This window comes from Oncorhynchus keta, chromosome 3 (genome assembly GCF_023373465.1).
Source record: "Oncorhynchus keta strain PuntledgeMale-10-30-2019 chromosome 3, Oket_V2, whole genome shotgun sequence".
NCBI lineage: Eukaryota > Metazoa > Chordata > Actinopteri > Salmoniformes > Salmonidae > Oncorhynchus > Oncorhynchus keta.
The window spans coordinates 26,968,957-26,991,049 of NC_068423.1; the positions used below are offsets into that span (position 1 = coordinate 26,968,957).

General features: G+C 53.0%; 1 protein-coding gene across 4 annotated transcripts in view; it reads left to right on the plus strand.

The window, feature by feature from the left end:
• psap (prosaposin) overlaps positions 1-22,093 on the plus strand; it is a 41,232-nt gene that overhangs the window by 1,723 nt on the left and 17,416 nt on the right. Inside the window, exons 2-7 of one of the 4 annotated variants that reach the window (XM_052494943.1) lie at positions 11,306-11,439; positions 11,572-11,646; positions 12,864-12,989; positions 17,753-17,977; positions 18,384-18,527; positions 21,812-21,868. In XM_052494943.1, the coding sequence (XP_052350903.1) occupies positions 11,306-11,439; positions 11,572-11,646; positions 12,864-12,989; positions 17,753-17,977; positions 18,384-18,527; positions 21,812-21,868 (761 nt within the window). Of the gene's footprint in view, positions 1-11,245; positions 11,440-11,571; positions 11,647-12,863; positions 12,990-17,752; positions 17,978-18,383; positions 18,528-21,811; positions 21,869-22,093 lie in introns of all 4 variants that reach the window. The other 3 variants (XM_052494944.1, XM_052494942.1, XM_052494932.1) reach the window with 3 other exon arrangements.

Here is a 22,093-nt window from a genome sequence, read left to right on the forward strand (position 1 = left end):
GCTGTGTTACATCGAGTCTGTACCCTGTCCTTTACATGGAGCATCATTTAGGAAAACAATGTATGGTGCTGTTGTCCTCTCAAATCAATCTATCCCTAGTCTAACCTGTTTTCCTGTTCACTTAAACATTTTTTTTAATGTCATTTAAAAGACTGCATGTATTCTTGATGTAATCCATCCAGGTGCATGATGGGCCCATCTATCTCATCTTAAACAAATGCATTCATATCCTCACGGTACTTTCGCCCAACTACATTCCTAATGCAGCAGTTCTAACAAATGATTGTTGAGACAAAACGGGGACAAAGTGTGTAGGACAAGTACATCTTCGAGTGGGTAGGTAGGCCCCAGGGGAGTGTGGGTAATGGGTCTTTTTATTAGGTAGACGTTTTCAATTTCCTCATTTTTATGTTTCGTTAGGGTTTCGCTTCACTTTTTGATCGTGTGGGTTTATTTCAGATTTTTAGGTAGATGTTAGTTTCGACATCTATATTTCTGATTTTAGGTAATAGATGTTAGTATTGACATGTATAATGTTGCCTTTCCATGAGAGTAATTTAGCTGCAAACTACCTAACACGTTCCCTAAATCAATTATGCAGTCAGTCTGTCACATTCCCCTATGAATGCTTAGTCAAGCAAAGCGATCTTCCCTATAGGCCTAATATGGCTAATATCACTACAAAAAGCTTGGTGGTAATAAACATGCCTGTTACATTTTTTTGCTTCAGTGTCCTAGTTTGGTCAGGATGTTGAGGGTGTTTTACTGCTGCTCTGAGCGAGACAATGACGAGGCCTATTTATAATGCTCCCCCTTCCTTGTTGACTTGTTTTGGGACGCCCTGTTGTGTGACATGAAATTGTTTGATTACTCATGGGGAGTGTCAGTCATATGATTTATCATATTTGCAAAACTACAGGCTAGGTATCGGTTCCTGCAATACGTTTGTTCTAGTTCCCCCTTTTTTTTAGTTTTTAGGGGGTAATTAGTTCGCTTTGCAACGACGACAACACATGAGACTAGTTCTTTGACGTCTTCATTGGGAGTACTGCCTAAGCATTTGGCTGTGCCCTCTATAACATCTGCTAAACTGTGTACGCGACTACATTTTGATTTGTCCCCTCTCGTCGTCATCTGCTATCAAAATGGGGGGGGTAGCTGGGGGGGGTTAGTTTGTGCCGCCATGTGATGGTTGCTTCCCTCCTGACTCACACAGCTGAGTGGCGTAGATTACAAGCAGCTCTGAGCTGTTCCATTATGCTTCATCATCAAACTCAAACATGCGATTGATCACTCAACTGTGTTTGAGTCTTGAATGGTCCTTAATTTAACTTAAAAAAAAAAAACAGCCGGCCAAGTTTACTGTAGAACTATTGGCTATCGTGGCAGCATAGACTCCTAAAATGTAGCCTGTTCTTGTCATGTTTATCCCCCTTGTGATGTTTTCAAAGTAGGTGGTAAAATAATGTGAAATAGCTGACTCACTGACAATGTAGCATAAAGGTTTTCCTCATTGGAGTCAGACAAGTTGAAATGTCTTTGATAACGAGGCCCAGCACCTCATAGAGCAACAACTTGTTGTTTTTGTCTGCCGGGGGGTTCGATCTCTACTGTATATTTAAGCAGGCAAGTCAGTTAAGAACAAATCCTTATTTTCAATGATGGCCAAGGAACAGTGGGTTAACTACCTGTTCAGGGGCAGAACGACAGATTTGTACCTTGTCAGCTTGGGGATTTGAACTTGCAACCTTCTAGGGTGGCCTAGTGCTCTAACCACTAGGCCACCCTGCCGCCCCACTATGACCTCCGGTGCCTGGGGTGGGTTTTGGGGCGTACAAGGTTTTGCAACGGAACCAAATGGAACTTTTCTAATTGGACAAGTGCAGATAGTAGCGGAATGTTTCGTGCTGACAGGCACAGCGGTCCTGTGTTTTATCTGTTGTCTCTCTTCAGGCTCTTTGTGATAACTAGGTTAATGTCATGTTGGTTTTTGCCTTTATTTTTATTTTGTCACATGAGTAGCTGTCTATCAGCTTGCTGGTTTATTTGGCAATGGCTGTGCATCATCAGCTTCTTCTTTCCCTCAGTCAATGCAACATTTGTGCCTCGACTCTGAAGCTTAGAATTTGTGTCTCTGCAAATTTGGCAACAAAAAAAACCCCTCCATGGTAGCCTTTGGATTAATATAAAATTGTAACTTATTTGGCAGTTAGTGATGGATAAATATGCTTCAACAATAAACTCAAATTTCTTGCACAAAAGGTAATGGTGCCTTTTTTATTTTTATTTTTTGTAGTGATAACCAATAGCGATCTCGTCGCTGCAACTCCCCCAACAGGCTCGGGAGGCAAAGGTCAAGTCATGCATCCTCTGAAACATGACTTACTAAACCACGCTCCTTAACAACAACAAAAAACCTCCTTTGCACCTGGTTAAATATAAAACCGCTTAGTGTTGTCCCTATAATAAACACTCTTATCCAGAGACTTACTTGCAGGTGGAACTAGGGTTAAGTGCCTTGCTGAAGGGCACACTGACAGATTTTTCACCTAGTCTGCTCAAAAACATTTTTTTACATTGAATAATATGTTGATAACTGATAAAATAACACCTTCTAGGATATTACATTTCTTTCAAAAATAAATGCAAATATTAAATAACGCAACATCTGAAATTTCTCTTATGCAAAACCATGTCTGATTTATATATATGTTTGTTGACAATTACAGAACTTTAAAAAAATGTAATTTGATACATATCAGGGTTTGCTGATCTTTAACATTCATTAGACCTAGTCATTTCTGTAATAAATAGTAGAATAGTTTAAAGCAACAAACTCTTATGCTGGTTTCTGAAGCTTGCTAGTTTGAATCCCAGACTTGGTGACAAATCTGTCTGTGCCATTGAGCAAAGGCACTTGACCCTAGTTACTCCTGTGAGTTCTGGGTAAGCCCGTCTGCTCAATGACTAATTTATGCTATGATTCAGTGTATTTCAACTCCCAGGGTGCAATGCTCCACCCAGGGCTCAAGGGACCAGGGTTCTGGTCGAGAAGCATGGTTTTGACTGACTCCTATAGCTTTGCGTTGGTACTGCAGTTTAACTGACGCCCGGACCAGAAAGACTATTTCCATGATGTCTGGCTGGTGGCATTGTCATGCTGGAGGGTCACCACATGAGGGAGGAGGATGTCTTCCCTGTAACACACAGCGTTGATTTCCTGCAATGACAACAAGCTCAGTCCGATGATGCTGTGACACACCACGATGGACCCTCCACCTCCAAATCGATCCCCCTCCAGAGTACAGGCCTCGGTGTAACGCTCATTCCTTCGACAATAAATGCCAATCGACCATCACCCCTGGTGAGACAAAACCGTGACTCGTCAGTGAAGAGCACTTTTTGCCAGTCCTGACTGGTCCAGCGACGGTGGATTTGTGCCCATAGACGACGTTGTTGCTGGTGATGTAAGGCAGGTCCTTACCAGACAACAGGCCTACAAGCCCTCAGTCCAGCCTCTCTCAGCCTTTCTTGCGGAAAGTCTGAGCACTGACGGAAGGATTGTGCGTTCCTGGTGTAAGTCAAGCAGTTGTTGTTGCCGTACACCTGCGGTACAGGGATGTCCATCCATGACAATCCTGCGAAATCCATTTTCAGTCAGTGTAGATGAAAGGTGGGGGGACGGGTTAAAGAATAATTTTTAATCCTTGAGACAATTAGAGGAATGTATGTGTCCCATTCAGAGGGTGACTTGGAAAGACGAACCATTTGAAATGCCTTTTTGAACAAGGTGTGGTAGTCGGCGCTCCAGAATGAGTGTGTCAAGAACTGCAACGCTGCCGGGTTTTTCATACTCAATACTTTCCCGTGTGTATCTAGACTGGTCCAACACCTAAAAGACACCCCGCCAATTTTGAGACAACCATGGGAAGCATTGGTCTCAACATGGGCCAGCATCCCTGTAGAATGAATCAATTTGTAAGTCGCTCTGGATAAGAGCGTCTGCTAAATGACTTAAATGTAATGTAATGAATGCTTTCGACACCTTGTGAAGTCCATGCCCCAACGTGTGGAGGGTGCAACTCAATACCAGGAGGGTGTTCTAACAGTTTGGTACACTGCTGTTGTGTTCATATTGAGGCAAACTGCCTTTATTTTCTCCAGCTGATGGACGATTGGATGCTGACCTCGTTGACCTCACAATAACGTGTGTATGTATGTGAAATATAATATATATTTACTTCACACACACACATCTCATACAGTCTAACAGATGGTTGGTACTTTCCACTGTGGTTTCCTAGGGTTTCTTGCTAGGATCTGTTCCCATAAAACAGAGTTTACTATTTCAGTTTTCTCTGCCTCTCTCTAAGATCAGATGAGGAAGTAGGACTTGTTGGTCGTGGTATTCCCCTTTGAGTCACATGATCCTTTCACTTCCTGTTCTCGGATTTATTTTAGAGAGTTGTAACACCTACTTTCGCCTGCTTGAAAAGGAACTACATGCATACTGTAGGACTGGACCTGGGTTACATGCATACTGGAGGACTGGACCTGGGTTACATGCATACTGGAGGACTGGACCTGGGTTACATACATACTGGACCTGGGTTACATACATACTGGAGGACTAGTACTACCTCTGTTGGGTACTGAACAGTGTCTCCTAGCCGTCACCCCTCTGTTGGGTACTGAACAGTGTCTCCTAGCCGTCACCCCTCTGTTGGGTACTGAACAGTGTCTCCTAGCCGTCACCCCTCTGTTGGGTACTGAACAGTGTCTCCTAGCCGTCACCACCCCTCTGTTGGGTACTGAACAGTGTCTCCTAGCCGTCACCCCTCTGTTGGGTACTGAACAGTGTCTCCTAGCCGTCGCCACCCCTCTGTTGGGTACTGAACAGTGTCTCCTAGCCGTCACCCCTCTGTTGGGTACTGAATAGTGTCTCCTAGCCGTCACCACCCCTCTGTTGGGTACTGAACAGTGTCTCCTAGCCGTCACCACCCCTCTGTTGGGTACTGAACAGTGTCTCCTAGCCACCACCCCTCTGTTGGGTACTGAACAGTGTCTCCTAGCCACCACCCCTCTGTTGGGGACTGAACAGTGTCTCCTAGCCGTCACCACCCCTCTGTTGGGTACTGAACAGTGTCTCCTAGCCGTCACCCCTCTGTTGGGTACTGAACAGTGTCTCCTAGCCGTCACCATCCCTCTGTTGGGTACTGAACAGTGTCTCCTAGCCGTCACCACCACTCTGTTGGGTACTGAACAGTCTCCTAGGCGTCACCTCTCTGTTGGGTACTGAACAGTCTCCTAGCCGTCACCACCCCTCTGTTGGGTACTGAACCGTGTCTCCTAGCCGTCACCCCTCTGTTGGGTACTGAACAGTGTCTCCTAGCCCTCACCACCCCTCTGTTGGGTACTGAACAGTGTCTCCTAGCCGTCACCCCTCTGTTGGGTACTGAACAGTGTCTCTTAGCCGTCACCACCCCTCTGTTGGGTACTGAACAGTGTCTCCTAGCCGTCACCACCCCTCTGTTGGGTACTGAACAGTGTCTCCTAGCCGTCACCACCCCTCTGTTGGGTACTGAACAGTGTCTCCTAGCCGTCACCACCCCTCTGTTGGGTACTGAACAGTGTCTCCTAGCCGTCACCACCCCTCTGTTGGGTACTGAACAGTGTCTCCTAGCCGTCACCACCACTCTGTTGGGTACTGAACAGTGTCTCCTAGCCGTCACCACCCCTCTGTTGGGTACTGAACAGTGTCTCCTAGCCGTCACCACCCCTCTGTTGGGTACTGAACAGTGTCTCCTAGCCGTCACCCCTCTGTTGGGTACTGAACAGTGTCTCCTAGCCGTCACCCCTCTGTTGGGTACTGAACAGTGTCTCCTAGCCGTCACCACCCCTCTGTTGGGTACTGAACAGTGTCTCCTAGCCGTCACCACCCCTCTGTTGGGTACTGAACAGTGTCTCCTAGCCGTCACCACCCCTCTGTTGGGTACTGAACAGTGTCTCCTAGCCGTCACCACCCCTCTGTTGGGTACTGAACAGTGTCTCCTAGCCGTCACCCCTCTGTTGGGTACTGAACAGTGTCTCCTAGCCCTCACCCCTCTGTTGGGTACTGAACAGTGTCTCCTAGCCGTCACCACCCCTCTGTTGGGTACTGAACAGTGTCTCCTAGCCGTCACCACCCCTCTGTTGGGTACTGAACAGTGTCTCCTAGCCCTCACCCCTCTGTTGGGTACTGAACAGTGTCTCCTAGCCGTCACCACCCCTCTGTTGGGTACTGAACAGTGTCTCCTAGCCGTCACCACCCCTCTGTTGGGTACTGAACAGTGTCTCCTAGCCGTCACCACCCCTCTGTTGGGTACTGAACAGTGTCTCCTAGCCGTCAACACCCCTCTGTTGGGTACTGAACAGTGTCTCCTAGCCGTCAACACCCCTCTGTTGGGTACTGAACAGTGTCTCCTAGCCGTCACCCCTCTGTTGGGTACTGAACAGTGTCTCCTAGCCGTCACCCCTCTGTTGGGTACTGAACAGTGTCTCCTAGCCCTCACCCCTCTGTTGGGTACTGAACAGTGTCTCCTAGCCATCACCACCCCTCTGTTGGGTACTGAACAGTGTCTCCTAGCCGTCACCCCTCTGTTGGGTACTGAACAGTGTCTCCTAGCCGTCACCACCACTCTGTTGGGGACTGAACAGTGTCTCCTAGCCGTCACCCCTCTGTTGGGGACTGAACAGTGTCTCCTAGCCGTCACCCCTCTGTTGGGGACTGAACAGTGTCTCCTAGCCGTCACCACCCCTCTGTTGGGGACTGAACAGTGTCTCCTAGCCCTCACCCCTCTGTTGGGTACTGAACAGTGTCTCCTAGCCGTCACCACCCCTCTGTTGGGTACTGAACAGTGTCTCCTAGCCGTCACCACCCCTCTGTTGGGTACTGAACAGTGTCTCCTAGCCGTCACCACCCCTCTGTTGGGTACTGAACAGTGTCTCCTAGCCGTCACCCCTCTGTTGGGTACTGAACAGTGTCTCCTAGCCGTCACCCCTCTGTTGGGTACTGAACAGTGTCTCCTAGCCGTCACCACCACTCTGTTGGGGACTGAACAGTGTCTCCTAGCCGTCACCACTCTGTTGGGGACTGAACAGTGTCTCCTAGCCGTCACCACCCCTCTGTTGGGTACTGAACAGTGTCTCCTAGCCGTCACCACCCCTCTGTTGGGTACTGAACAGTGTCTCCTAGCCGTCACCCCTCTGTTGGGTACTGAACAGTGTCTCCTAGCCGTCACCACCCCTCTGTTGGGTACTGAACAGTGTCTCCTAGCCATCACCACTCTGTTGGGTACTGAACAGTGTCTCCTAGCCGTCACCACCCCTCTGTTGGGTACTGAACAGTGTCTCCTAGCCGTCACCACCCCTCTGTTGGGTACTGAACAGTGTCTCCTAGCCGTCACCCCTCTGTTGGGTACTGAACAGTGTCTCCTAGCCCTCACCCCTCTGTTGGGTACTGAACAGTGTCTCCTAGCCGTCACCACCCCTCTGTTGGGTACTGAACAGTGTCTCCTAGCCGTCACCCCTCTGTTGGGTACTGAACAGTGTCTCCTAGCCGTCACCCCTCTGTTGGGTACTGAACAGTGTCTCCTAGCCCTCACCACTCTGTTGGGTACTGAACAGTGTCTCCTAGCCGTCACCCCTCTGTTGGGTACTGAACAGTGTCTCCTAGCCCTCACCACTCTGTTGGGTACTGAACAGTGTCTCCTAGCCATCACCACCCCTCTGTTGGGTACTGAACAGTGTCTCCTAGCCGTCACCACCCCTCTGTTGGGTACTGAACAGTGTCTCCTAGCCGTCACCACCCCTCTGTTGGGTACTGAACAGTGTCTCCTAGCCGTCACCACCCCTCTGTTGGGTACTGAACAGTGTCTCCTAGCCGTCACCACCCCTCTGTTGGGTACTGAACAGTGTCTCCTAGCCGTCACCACCCCTCTGTTGGGTACTGAACAGTGTCTCCTAGCCGTCACCACCCCTCTGTTGGGTACTGAACAGTGTCTCCTAGCCGTCACCACCCCTCTGTTGGGTACTGAACAGTGTCTCCTAGCCGTCACCACCCCTCTGTTGGGTACTGAACAGTGTCTCCTAGCCGTCACCACCCCTCTGTTGGGTACTGAACAGTGTCTCCTAGCCGTCACCACCCCTCTGTTGGGTACTGAACAGTGTCTCCTAGCCGTCACCACCCCTCTGTTGGGTACTGAACAGTGTCTCCTAGCCGTCACCACCCCTCTGTTGGGTACTGAACAGTGTCTCCTAGCCGTCACCACCCCTCTGTTGGGTACTGAACAGTGTCTCCTAGCCGTCACCACCCCTCTGTTGGGTACTGAACAGTGTCTCCTAGCCGTCACCACCCCTCTGTTGGGTACTGAACAGTGTCTCCTAGCCGTCACCACCACTCTGTTGGGGACTGAACAGTGTCTCCTAGCCGTCACCACCCCTCTGTTGGGTACTGAACAGTGTCTCCTTGCCGTCACCACCCCTCTGTTGGGGACTGAACAGTGTCTCCTAGCCGTCACCACCCCTCTGTTGGGTACTGAACAGTGTCTCCTTGCCATCACCACCCCTCTGTTGGGTACTGAACAGTGTCTCCTAGCCGTCACCCCTCTGTTGGGTACTGAACAGTGTCTCCTAGCCGTCACCCCTCTGTTGGGTACTGAACAGTGTCTCCTAGCCGTCACCACCACTCTGTTGGGGACTGAACAGTGTCTCCTAGCCGTCACCCCTCTGTTGGGTACTGAACAGTGTCTCCTAGCCGTCGTCACCCCTCTGTTGGGTACTGAACAGTGTCTCCTAGCCGTCACCACCACTCTGTTGGGGACTGAACAGTGTCTCCTAGCCGTCACCACTCTGTTGGGTACTGAACAGTGTCTCCTAGCCCTCACCACTCTGTTGGGTACTGAACAGTGTCTCCTAGCCGTCACCCCTCTGTTGGGTACTGAACAGTGTCTCCTAGCCGTCACCACCCCTCTGTTGGGTACTGAACAGTGTCTCCTAGCCGTCACCACCCCTCTGTTGGGTACTGAACAGTGTCTCCTAGCCGTCACCACCCCTCTGTTGGGTACTGAACAGTGTCTCCTAGCCGTCACCACCCCTCTGTTGGGTACTGAACAGTGTCTCCTAGCCGTCACCACCCCTCTGTTGGGTACTGAACAGTGTCTCCTAGCCGTCACCACCCCTCTGTTGGGTACTGAACAGTGTCTCCTAGCCGTCACCACCCCTCTGTTGGGTACTGAACAGTGTCTCCTAGCCGTCACCACCCCTCTGTTGGGTACTGAACAGTGTCTCCTAGCCGTCACCCCTCTGTTGGGTACTGAACAGTGTCTCCTAGCCGTCACCCCTCTGTTGGGTACTGAACAGTGTCTCCTAGCCCTCACCCCTCTGTTGGGTACTGAACAGTGTCTCCTAGCCGTCACCACCCCTCTGTTGGGTACTGAACAGTGTCTCCTAGCCGTCACCCCTCTGTTGGGTACTGAACAGTGTCTCCTAGCCGTCACCACCACTCTGTTGGGGACTGAACAGTGTCTCCTAGCCGTCACCACCACTCTGTTGGGTACTGAACAGTGTCTCCTAGCCCTCACCACTCTGTTGGGTACTGAACAGTGTCTCCTAGCCGTCACCACTCTGTTGGGTACTGAACAGTGTCTCCTAGCCATCACCACCCCTCTGTTGGGTACTGAACAGTGTCTCCTAGCCCTCACCCCTCTGTTGGGTACTGAACAGTGTCTCCTAGCCGTCACCACCCCTCTGTTGGGTACTGAACAGTGTCTCCTAGCCGTCACCACCCCTCTGTTGGGTACTGAACAGTGTCTCCTAGCCGTCACCACCCCTCTGTTGGGTACTGAACAGTGTCTCCTAGCCGTCACCCCTCTGTTGGGTACTGAACAGTGTCTCCTAGCCGTCACCACCCCTCTGTTGGGTACTGAACAGTGTCTCCTAGCCGTCACCACCCCTCTGTTGGGTACTGAACAGTGTCTCCTAGCCGTCACCACCCCTCTGTTGGGTACTGAACAGTGTCTCCTAGCCGTCACCACCCCTCTGTTGGGTACTGAACAGTGTCTCCTAGCCGTCACCACCCCTCTGTTGGGTACTGAACAGTGTCTCCTAGCCGTCACCACCCCTCTGTTGGGTACTGAACAGTGTCTCCTAGCCGTCACCACCCCTCTGTTGGGTACTGAACAGTGTCTCCTAGCCGTCACCACCCCTCTGTTGGGTACTGAACAGTGTCTCCTAGCCGTCACCCCTCTGTTGGGTACTGAACAGTGTCTCCTAGCCGTCACCACCCTGTTGGGTACTGAACAGTGTCTCCTAGCCGTCACCACCCTGTTGGGTACTGAACAGTGTCTCCTAGCCGTCACCACCCCTCTGTTGGGTACTGAACAGTGTCTCCTAGCCGTCACCCCTCTGTTGGGTACTGAACAGTGTCTCCTAGCCGTCACCCCTCTGTTGGGTACTGAACAGTGTCTCCTAGCCGTCACCACCCCTCTGTTGGGTACTGAACAGTGTCTCCTAGCCGTCACCCCTCTGTTGGGTACTGAACAGTGTCTCCTAGCCGTCACCCCTCTGTTGGGTACTGAACAGTGTCTCCTAGCCCTCACCCCTCTGTTGGGTACTGAACAGTGTCTCCTAGCCGTCACCACCCCTCTGTTGGGTACTGAACAGTGTCTCCTAGCCATCACCACCACTCTGTTGGTTACTGAACAGTGTCTCCTAGCCGTCACCACCCCTCTGTTGGGTACTGAACAGTGTCTCCTAGCCCTCACCCCTCTGTTGGGTACTGAACAGTGTCTCCTAGCCGTCACCACCCCTCTGTTGGGTACTGAACAGTGTCTCCTAGCCATCACCCCTCTGTTGGGTACTGAACAGTGTCTCCTAGCCATCACCACCACTCTGTTGGTTACTGAACAGTGTCTCCTAGCCGTCACCACCCCTCTGTTGGGTACTGAACAGTGTCTCCTAGCCGTCACCACCCCTCTGTTGGGTACTGAACAGTGTCTCCTAGCCGTCACCACCCCTCTGTTGGGTACTGAACAGTGTCTCCTAGCCGTCACCACCCCTCTGTTGGGTACTGAACAGTGTCTCCTAGCCGTCACCACCCCTCTGTTGGGTACTGAACAGTGGGTAACTAGTGTCTACTCTCTCCTAGCCGTCGCCACCCCTCTGTTGGGTACTGAACAGTGTGTAACTAGTGTCTACTCTCTCCTAGCCGTCGCCACCCCTCTGTTGGGGACTGAACAGTGGGTAACTAGTGTCTACTCTCTCCTAGCCGTCGCCACCCCTCTGTTGGGGACTGAACAGTGTGCCCGTGGTCCTCCCTACTGGTGCCACAATGTGAAGACTGCCTCTATTTGTGGTGCCGTGGTCCACTGTCAACAGAACGTATGGAACCAACCCCAGATGGTGAGACTCGAGTCTATACTTTATCTGTGTATTGTCTCTTTGGGGGGGGGGGTGAACAGGATGAACAGCGGGGCATTGTTTAGCCTGGCCTTGGTTTTGCTACCCTAATCAACTTCCTCCTCCCTGTTTCAGAAATCTGTGCCATGTGACCTGTGTAAGGGGTTGCTGATAGCGGTGGACCAGCTGCTGAACAACAACGCTACTCAGGTGAGTCATGGAGGATGAATGTGGGGAAGTTCCCTGTTTGTTTTGTTGTTGCTGGAAACAAATTCATGCTCTGCCAAACTATCTTCTATCCAGTGTACACCATAGTGGTACAGATGTGGCATAACTGTTTCGCTCCCAGATGAATGAGTTTATTTTATTTATTTATTTTACCTTTATTTAACCAGGCAAGTCAGTTAAGAACATATTCTTATTTTCAATGACGGCCTGGGAACAGTGGGTTAACTGCCTGTTCAGGGGCAGAACGACAGATTTGTACCTTGTCAGCTCGGGGGTTTGAACTCGCAACCTTCCGGTTACTAGTCCAACGCTCTAACCACTAGGCTACGCTGCCTAAGATGGTGCATTATGGCTGAGTAGTGTTGTTATAGCTTCTCCCAGGGGATCCTCATTTTAAAAAATTGTTGTAGTCCTGAACTAGTTACATTTACATTACATTTAAGTCATTTAGCAGACGCTCTTATCCAGAGCGACTTACAAATTGGTGCATTCACCTTATGACATCCAGTGAAACAGCCACTTTACAATAGTGCATCTAAATCTTTTAGGGGGGGTGAGAAGGATTACTTTATCCTATCCTAGGTATTCCTTAAAGGGGGGTGTGAGAAGGATTACTTATCCTATCCTAGGTATTCCTTAAAGACATGATTTACGTAGTGAAAGGCTTGATGATTAGTTGAATCGGGTGCTATATCTGGAATAGGGCCTAATACATGGAACTGCTGGGCTCCACAGAGTGGGGGTCTGAGGCTGGGGGGCATGGCTCCACAGAGTGGGGGTCTGAGGCTGGGGGGGGGCATGGCTCCACAGAGTGGGGGTCTGAGGCTGGGGGCCAACCGTTCCACGTAGTGGGGGTCTGAGGCTGGGGGGCCAACCGTTCCACGTAGTGGGGGTCTGAGGCTGGGGGCCAACGTTCCACGTAGTGGGGGTCTGAGGCTGGGGGGCCAACCGTTCCACGTAGTGGGGGTCTGAGGCTGGGGGGCCAACCGTTCCACGTAGTGGGGGTCTGAGGCTGGGGGGCCAACCGTTCCACGTAGTGGGGGTCTGAGGCTGGGGGGCCAACCGTTCCACGTAGTGGGGGTCTGAGGCTGGGGGGCCAACCGTTCCACGTAGTGGGGGTCTGAGGCTGGGGGGCCAACCGTTCCACGTAGTGGGGGTCTGAGGCTGGGGGGCTCTAAGCTGATGTTCATGTCCTCTAGGGTGAGATCCTGAGCGTCCTGGAAAAGGCCTGTCATCTGATCCCTGACAAGACCGTGGCTGCACAGTGTAAAGAGTTGGTGGACGCCTACTACCCTATCCTCATTGGTATCATCGCTGGAGAGCTGGTACACACACACACACACACACACAAACCGAGAGAGAAACATTTGTTATTCAGAATCAATCCAACTAGGGAACATGGTAGCTGTTCTGTGGGGGGGGACGACGACTAGGGAACATGGTAGCTGTTCTGTGGGGGGACGACTAGGGAACATGGTAGCTGTTCTGGGGGGGACGACGACTAGGGAACATGGTAGCTGTTCTGTGGGGGGGCGACGACTAGGGAACATGGTAGCTGTTCTGTGGGGGGCGACAACTAGGAACACGGTAGCTGTTCTGTGGGGGGCGACAACTAGGAACACGGTAGCTGTTCTGTGGGGGGACGACAACTAGGGAACACTGTAGCTGTTCTGTGGGGGGACGACGACTAGGGAACATGGTAGCTGTTCTGTGGGGGACGACGACGACTAGGGAACATGGTAGCTGTTCTGTGGGGGGACTAGGGAACATGGTAGCTGTTCTGTGGGGGGGACAACTAGGGAACATGGTAGCTGTTCTGTGGGGGGACAACTAGGGAATATGGTAGCTGTTCTGTGGGGGGGACGACGACTAGGGAACACGGTAGCTGTTCTGTGGGGGGGGACGACAACTAGGGAACATGGTAGCTGTTCTGTGGGGGGTCAACTAGGGAACATGGTAGCTGTTCTGTGGGGGACGACTAGGGAACATGGTAGCTGTTCTGTGGGGGACGACTAGGGAACATGGTAGCTGTTCTGTGGGGGGACGACTAGGGAACATGGTAGCTGTTCTGTGGGGGGGACGACTAGGGAACATGGTAGCTGTTCTGTGGGGGACGACAACTAGGGAACATGGTAGCTGTTCTGTGGGGGGACGACAACTAGGGAACATGGTAGCTGTTCTGTGGGGGACGACGACTAGGGAACATGGTAGCTGTTCTGTAGAGGGGGGGGACGACTAGGAACATGGTAGCTGTTCTGTGGGGGGACGACAACTAGGGAACATGGTAGCTGTTCTGTGGGGACGGACGACAACGACGACTAGGGAACATGGTAGCTGTTCTGTGGGGGGACGACAACTAGGGAACATGGTAGCTGTTCTGTGGGGGGGGACGACAACTAGGGAACATGGTAGCTGTTCTGTGGGGGGGACAACTAGGGAACATGGTAGCTGTTCTGTGGGGGGACGACAACTAGGGAACATGGTAGCTGTTCTGTGGGGGGGGACGACAACTAGGGTACATGGTAGCTGTTCTGTGGGGGGACGACAACTAGGGAACATGGTAGCTGTTCTGTGGGGGGACAACTAGGGAACACTGTAGCTGTTCTGTGGGGGGGACAACTAGGGAACACTGTAGCTGTTCTGTGGGGGGACGACAACTAGGGAACATGGTAGCTGTTCTGTGGGGGACAACTAGGGAACATGGTAGCTGTTCTGTGGGGGGACAACTAGGGAACATGGTAGCTGTTCTGTGGGGGGCGACGACTAGGGAACATGGTAGCTGTTCTGTGGGGGGACGACAACTAGGGAACATGGTAGCTGTTCTGTGGGGGGACGACAACTAGGGAACATGGTAGCTGTTCTGTGGGGGGGACGACAACTAGGGAACATGGTAGCTGTTCTGTGGGGGGACAACTAGGGAACACTGTAGCTGTTCTGTGGGGGGACAACTAGGGAACACTGTAGCTGTTCTGTGGGGGGACGACAACTAGGGAACATGGTAGCTGTTCTGTGGGGGGACAACTAGGGAACATGGTAGCTGTTCTGTGGGGGGGACAACTAGGGAACATGGTAGCTGTTCTGTGGGGGGGGACAACTAGGGAACATGGTAGCTGTTCTGTGGGGGGACGACGACTAGGGAACATGGTAGCTGTTCTGTGGGGGACGACAACTAGGGAACATGGTAGCTGTTCTGTGGGGGGACGACAACTAGGGAACATGGTAGCTGTTCTGTGGGGGGGACAACTAGGGAACATGGTAGCTGTTCTGTGGGGGGGACGACTAGGGAACATGGTAGCTGTTCTGTGGGGGACGACAACTAGGGAACACTGGTAGCTGTTCTGTGGGGGACGACAACTAGGGAACACTGGTAGCTGTTCTGTGGGGGACGACAACTAGGGAACATGGTAGCTGTTCTGTGGGGGACAACTAGGGAACACTGGTAGCTGTTCTGTGGGGGGGGACAACTAGGGAACATGGTAGCTGTTCTGTGGGGGGACGACAACTAGGGAACATGGTAGCTGTTCTGTGGGGGGGACGGACAACTAGGGAACACTAGTAGCTGTTCTGTGGGGGACGACAACTAGGGAACATGGTAGCTGTTCTGTGGGGGGACGACAACTAGGGAACATGGTAGCTGTTCTGTGGGGGACGACAACTAGGGAACATGGTAGCTGTTCCGTGGGGGGGACGGACAACTAGGGAACACTGGTAGCTGTTCTGTGGGGGACGACAACTAGGGAACATGGTAGCTGTTCTGTGGGGGACGACAACTAGGGAACATGGTAGCTGTTCTGTGGGGGACGACAACTAGGGAACATGGTAGCTGTTCTGTGGGGGACGGACAACTAGGGAACACTGGTAGCTGTTCTGTGGGGGACGACAACTAGGGAACATGGTAGCTGTTCTGTGGGGGACGACAACTAGGGAACATGGTAGCTGTTCTGTGGGGGACGACAACTAGGGAACATGGTAGCTGTTCTGTGGGGGACGACGACGACGACGACTAGGGAACACTGGTAGCTGTTCTGTGGGGGGACGACAACTAGGGAACATGGTAGCTGTTCTGTGGGGGGACGACAACTAGGGAACATGGTAGCTGTTCTGTGGGGGGACGACAACTAGGGAACACTGGTAGCTGTTCTGTGGGGGGACGACAACTAGGGAACATGGTAGCTGTTCTGTGGGGGGACGACAACTAGGGAACATGGTAGCTGTTCTGTGGGGGGACGACAACTAGGGAACATGGTAGCTGTTCTGTGGGGGACGGACAACTAGGGAACACTGGTAGCTGTTCTGTGGGGGACGACAACTAGGGAACATGGTAGCTGTTCTGTGGGGGACGACAACTAGGGAACATGGTAGCTGTTCTGTGGGGGGACGACAACTAGGGAACATGGTAGCGGTTCTGTGGGGGGACGACGACGACGACGACTAGGGAACACTGGTAGCTGTTCTGTGGGGGGACGACAACTAGGGAACATGGTAGCTGTTCTGTGGGGGACGACAACTAGGGAACATGGTAGCTGTTCTGTGGGGGGGACTAGGGAACACTGTAGCTGTTCTGTGGGGGGACGACGACTAGGGAACATGGTAGCTGTTCTGTGGGGGGGACGACGACTTGGGAACATGGTAGCTGTTCTGTGGGGGGACGACAACTAGGGAACATGGTAGCTGTTCTGTGGGGGGGGACGACAACTAGGGAACATGGTAGCTGTTCTGTGGGGGACGACGACTAGGGAACATGGCAGCTGTTCTGTCGGGGGGACGACAACTAGGGAACACTGTAGCTGTTCTGTGGGGGACGACGACGACTAGGGAACATGGTAGCTGTTCTGTGGGGGACGACGACTAGGGAACATGGTAGCTGTTCTGTGGGGGACGACAACTAGGGAACATGGTAGCTGTTCTGTGGGGGGACAACTAGGGAACATGGTAGCTGTTCTGTGGGGGGACGACAACTAGGGAACATGGTAGCTGTTCTGTGGGGGGACGACAACTAGGGAACATGGTAGCTGTTCTGTGGGGGGACGACAACTAGGGAACATGGTAGCTGTTCTGTGGGGGGACGACAACTAGGGAACATGGTAGCTGTTCTGTGGGGGGACAACTAGGGAACATGGTAGCTGTTCTGTGGGGGACGACGACGACTAGGAACATGGTAGCTGTTCTGTGGGGGGACCAACTAGGGAACATGGTAGCTGTTCTGTGGGGGGACAACTAGGGAACATGGTAGCTGTTCTGTGGGGGGACGACGACGACGACTAGGGAACATGGTAGCTGTTCTGTGGGGGGACTAGGGAACACTGTAGCTGTTCTGTGGGGGGACTAGGGAACATGGTAGCTGTTCTGTGGGGGGGACTAGGGAACATGGTAGCTGTTCTGTGGGGGACGACGACGACTAGGGAACATGGTAGCTGTTCTGTGGGGGGGACGACTAGGAACATGGTAGCTGTTCTGTGGGGGGGGGACAACTAGGGAACATGGTAGCTGTTCTGTGGGGGACGACGACGACGACTAGGGAACATGGTAGCTGTTCTGTGGGGGGGACTAGGGAACACTGTAGCTGTTCTGTGGGGGGACGACGACTAGGGAACATGGTAGCTGTTCTGTGGGGGGGACTAGGGAACATGGTAGCTGTTCTGTGGGGGGACGACAACTAGGGAACATGGTGGCTGTTCTGTGGGGGGGACGACAACTAGGGAACACTGTAGCTGTTCTGTGGGGGACGACGACGACGACTAGGGAACATGGTAGCTGTTCTGGGGGACTAGGGAACACTGTAGCTGTTCTGGGGGGACTAGGGAACACTGTAGCTGTTCTGGGGGACTAGGGAACACTGTAGCTGTTCTGGGGGGGACTAGGTAGGTAATGAATTGCATTTAGGATGCCAGCTGCATATAGATTAACCCTGTTCCTGGACTCAAACACTTTCAATGGAAATAGTTTTAGTCCAGGCCTCGGCCTGATCTGGGTCTGTGAAGTGGGAAACCGACCCGGAGTTTATTATAGTGTGCGTTCCAGTAGTGACGTAATGGTGGCTAGTGAGATCTATGGATTGTAGTGACCAGAGTCTGTTTCTGGATTCCAGGAGAACCCTCAGGTGGTGTGTGGCGCCATAGGCCTGTGTGGCTCCCAGCAGGCAGCCCTGGCCAGACTCCAGTCTCAGATCCAGTCTAACCAGATCCCACCTCTCACGTCCAATGAGATTCCTCAGGAAGACCTGGCCCAGAGGGTCGCCCCCTTCCTCCTCAACGTCCCTGGGCTCCTCTACCCCCAGGCCCAGGAGAACACCAAGCAAGAGGTTCCTAAACAGGTACGCCAGTCGTCATAGAATTTTGGGGGTCGTAATTCTGGTCTTTGGTGTCTAGGAATTGGGTTTCGGTGTAATTGTTAGAGGACTTTACAAAATAGTTAGATTTAGAATTTACTATGGTGCCCAGCATAGCTGCACATAAGTTATGTTCAGTAAATATTTTCAACTGAAATCTGTCTTATTGATCAAATTCTGGCTGTTCTTTCCCATTCCAAACTGTTATTTCACTACTGAACATGACCCCAGTACCAACTTTAAACTGTCACTGATTTCGTGTGTGTGTAGATGTAACTGCTACTCCTTTAGTCACTAGTGAGTGTCTTCTGTCCCCTGTAGCAGACTGGAGACGTGTGTGTGTGTGTAACTGCTACTCCTTTCGTCACTGAGTGTCTTCTGTCCCCTGTAGCAGACTGGAGACTTGTGTGAGGACTGTGTGAAATTCATCACAGACTTCCAGGGCGAGGCGAAGAGCAACACTACCTTCGTCAACTCTCTGATCGAACGGATCCAGAGCCAGTGTGACCTGCTGGGGCCTGGAATCTCTGACATGGTGAGAGGCCTTGTTATCTAGTTAGTTACAGACCCAGGACCAGTGTGACCTGCTGGGGCCTGGAATCGCTGACATGGTGAGAGGCCTTGTTATCTAGTTAGTTACAGACCCAGGACCAGTGTGACCTGCTGGGGCCTGGAATCTCTGACATGGTGAGAGGCCTTGTTATCTAGTTACAGATCCAGGACCAGTGTGACCTGGTGAGAGGACTACGTAGTTATCTAGCTAGGAGTTAGTGAGAGGACTGGGTTTTAAAACGAGTTCGGTGGAGTGAATATTGTGAGTCATCCAACAATGGAAGTAGTAATCTAATTTACACTTCAAACTCTAGTCGCCATCTGGTTTAATGCAATAGTTGGTTCATTGGACCCTGCTGGTTCTCTATGAATGTTCGGACATGTTGAACAGTCGAGCCTTAATAATCTCCACCCGGCACAGCCAGAAGAGGACCGGCCACCCCTCAGAGCCTGGTTCCTCTCTACCCGGCACAGCCAGAAGAGGACCGGCCACCCCTCATAGCCTGGTTCCTCTCCACCCGGCACAGCCAGAAGAGGACTGGCCACCCCTCATAGCCTGGTTCCTCTTTACCCGGCACAGCCAGAAGAGGACTGGCCACCCCTCATAGCCTGGTTCCTCTCTACCCGGCACAGCCAGAAGAGGACCGGCCATCCCTCAGAGCCTGGTTCCTCTCCACCCGGCACAGCCAGAAGAGGACCGGCCATCCCTCAGAGCCTGGTTCCTCTCCACCCGGCACAGCCAGAAGAGGACCGGCCATCCCTCATAACCTGGTTCCTCTCCACCCGGCACAGCCAGAAGAGGACTGGCCACCCCTCATAGCCTGGTTCCTCTCTACCCGGCACAGCCAGAAGAGGACCGGCCATCCCTCAGAGCCTGGTTCCTCTCCACCCGGCACAGCCAGAAGAGGACCGGCCATCCCTCATAACCTGGTTCCTCTCCACCCGGCACAGCCAGAAGAGGACTGGCCACCCCTCATAGCCTGGTTCCTCTCCACCCGGCACAGCCAGAAGAGGACTGGCCACCCCTCATAGCCTGGTTCCTCTCTACCCGGCACAGCCAGAAGAGGACCGGCCACCCCTCAGAGCCTGGTTCCTCTCTACCCGGTACAGCCAGAAGAGGACTGGCCACCCCTCAGAGCCTGGTTCCTCTCTACCCGGCACAGCCAGAAGAGGACTGGCCACCCCTCATAGCCTGGTTCCTCTCTACCCGGCACAGCCAGAAGAGGACTGGCCACCCCTCATAGCCTGGTTCCTCTTTACCCGGCACAGCCAGAAGAGGACCGGCCACCCCTCAGAGCCTGGTTCCTCTCTACCCGGCACAGCCAGAAGAGGACTGGCCACCCCTCATAGCCTGGTTCCTCTCTACCCGGCACAGCCAGAAGAGGACTGGCCATCCCTCAGAGCCTGGTTCCTCTCCACCCGGCACAGCCAGAAGAGGACCGGCCATCCCTCAGAGCCTGGTTCCTCTCCACCCGGCACAGCCAGAAGAGGACCGGCCATCCCTCATAACCTGGTTCCTCTCCACCCGGCACAGCCAGAAGAGGACTGGCCACCCCTCATAGCCTGGTTCCTCTCTACCCGGCACAGCCAGAAGAGGACCGGCCATCCCTCAGAGCCTGGTTCCTCTCCACCCGGCACAGCCAGAAGAGGACCGGCCATCCCTCATAACCTGGTTCCTCTCCACCCGGCACAGCCAGAAGAGGACTGGCCACCCCTCATAGCCTGGTTCCTCTCCACCCGGCACAGCCAGAAGAGGACTGGCCACCCCTCATAGCCTGGTTCCTCTCTACCCGGCACAGCCAGAAGAGGACCGGCCATCCCTCAGAGCCTGGTTCCTCTCTAGGTTAATAATCTCTACCCGGCACAGCCAGAAGAGGACCGGCCACCCCTCAGAGCCTGGTTCCTCTCTACCCGGCACAGCCAGAGGACCGGCCACCCGTCAGAGCCTGGTTCCTCTCTACCCGGCACAGCAAGAAGAGGACCGGCCACCCCTCAGAGCCTGGTTCCTCTCTAGGTTAATAAACTCCACCCGGTACAGCCAGAAGAGGACCGGCCACCCCTCAGAGCCTGGTTCCTCTCTAGGTTAATAAACTCCACCCGGTACAGCCAGAAGAGGACCGGCCACCCCTCAGAGCCTGGTTCCTCTCTACCCGGTACAGCCAGAAGAGGACCAGCCATCCCTCAGAGCCTGGTTCCTCTCCACCCGGCACAGCCAGAAGAGGACCGGCCACCCCTCAGAGCCTGGTTCCTCTCTACCCGGCACAGCCAGAAGAGGACTGGCCACCCCTCATAGCCTGGTTCCTCTCTACCCGGCACAGCCAGAAGAGGACCGGCCATCCCTCAGAGCCTGGTTCCTCTCCACCCGGCACAGCCAGAAGAGGACCGGCCATCCCTCAGAGCCTGGTTCCTCTCCACCCGGCACAGCCAGAAGAGGACCGGCCATCCCTCATAACCTGGTTCCTCTCCACCCGGCACAGCCAGAAGAGGACTGGCCACCCCTCATAGCCTGGTTCCTCTCTACCCGGCACAGCCAGAAGAGGACCGGCCATCCCTCAGAGCCTGGTTCCTCTCCACCCGGCACAGCCAGAAGAGGACCGGCCATCCCTCATAACCTGGTTCCTCTCCACCCGGCACAGCCAGAAGAGGACTGGCCACCCCTCATAGCCTGGTTCCTCTCCACCCGGCACAGCCAGAAGAGGACTGGCCACCCCTCATAGCCTGGTTCCTCTCTACCCGGCACAGCCAGAAGAGGACCGGCCATCCCTCAGAGCCTGGTTCCTCTCTAGGTTAATAATCTCTACCCGGCACAGCCAGAAGAGGACCGGCCACCCCTCAGAGCCTGGTTCCTCTCTACCCGGCACAGCCAGAGGACCGGCCACCCGTCAGAGCCTGGTTCCTCTCTACCCGGCACAGCAAGAAGAGGACCGGCCACCCCTCAGAGCCTGGTTCCTCTCTAGGTTAATAAACTCCACCCGGTACAGCCAGAAGAGGACCGGCCACCCCTCAGAGCCTGGTTCCTCTCTAGGTTAATAAACTCCACCCGGTACAGCCAGAAGAGGACCGGCCACCCCCCAGAGCCTGGTTCCTCTCTAGGTTTCTTCCTAGGTTCCCATTTTTCTTGGGATTTTTTTAAATTTTAAAATTTAATTCAAGAGCTTTATAAATACATTTGATTGGAAGTATTTGTTGGTCAATCTATGAAGCTGGAAGATAATTGGATTCCACTGACTTTGTTTCTGACTGTTTTTGTCTTCTCCTGTGTTTCAGTGCAAGCAGTATATCAGCCAGTACGCGCCTCTCATCGCCCTGCAGCTCATGTCCATGGTCAGTCACTAGGGCATGTCCAAAATGACATCCTGTTTCATATATGTAGTGCACCACTTTTGGCTTTCAACCCCCCAAACTGGAGGGTTCTCTTCTGCTGATGTGTAATTGTAACCAATGTCTCTGCACAGTGTTGCCTGACATTTACTTAACAGGTTTATACATGGGTGAAATGAACCACTATGTTTGTCATAAAACATCTAGTGTGTGTGTATATCCAGACTG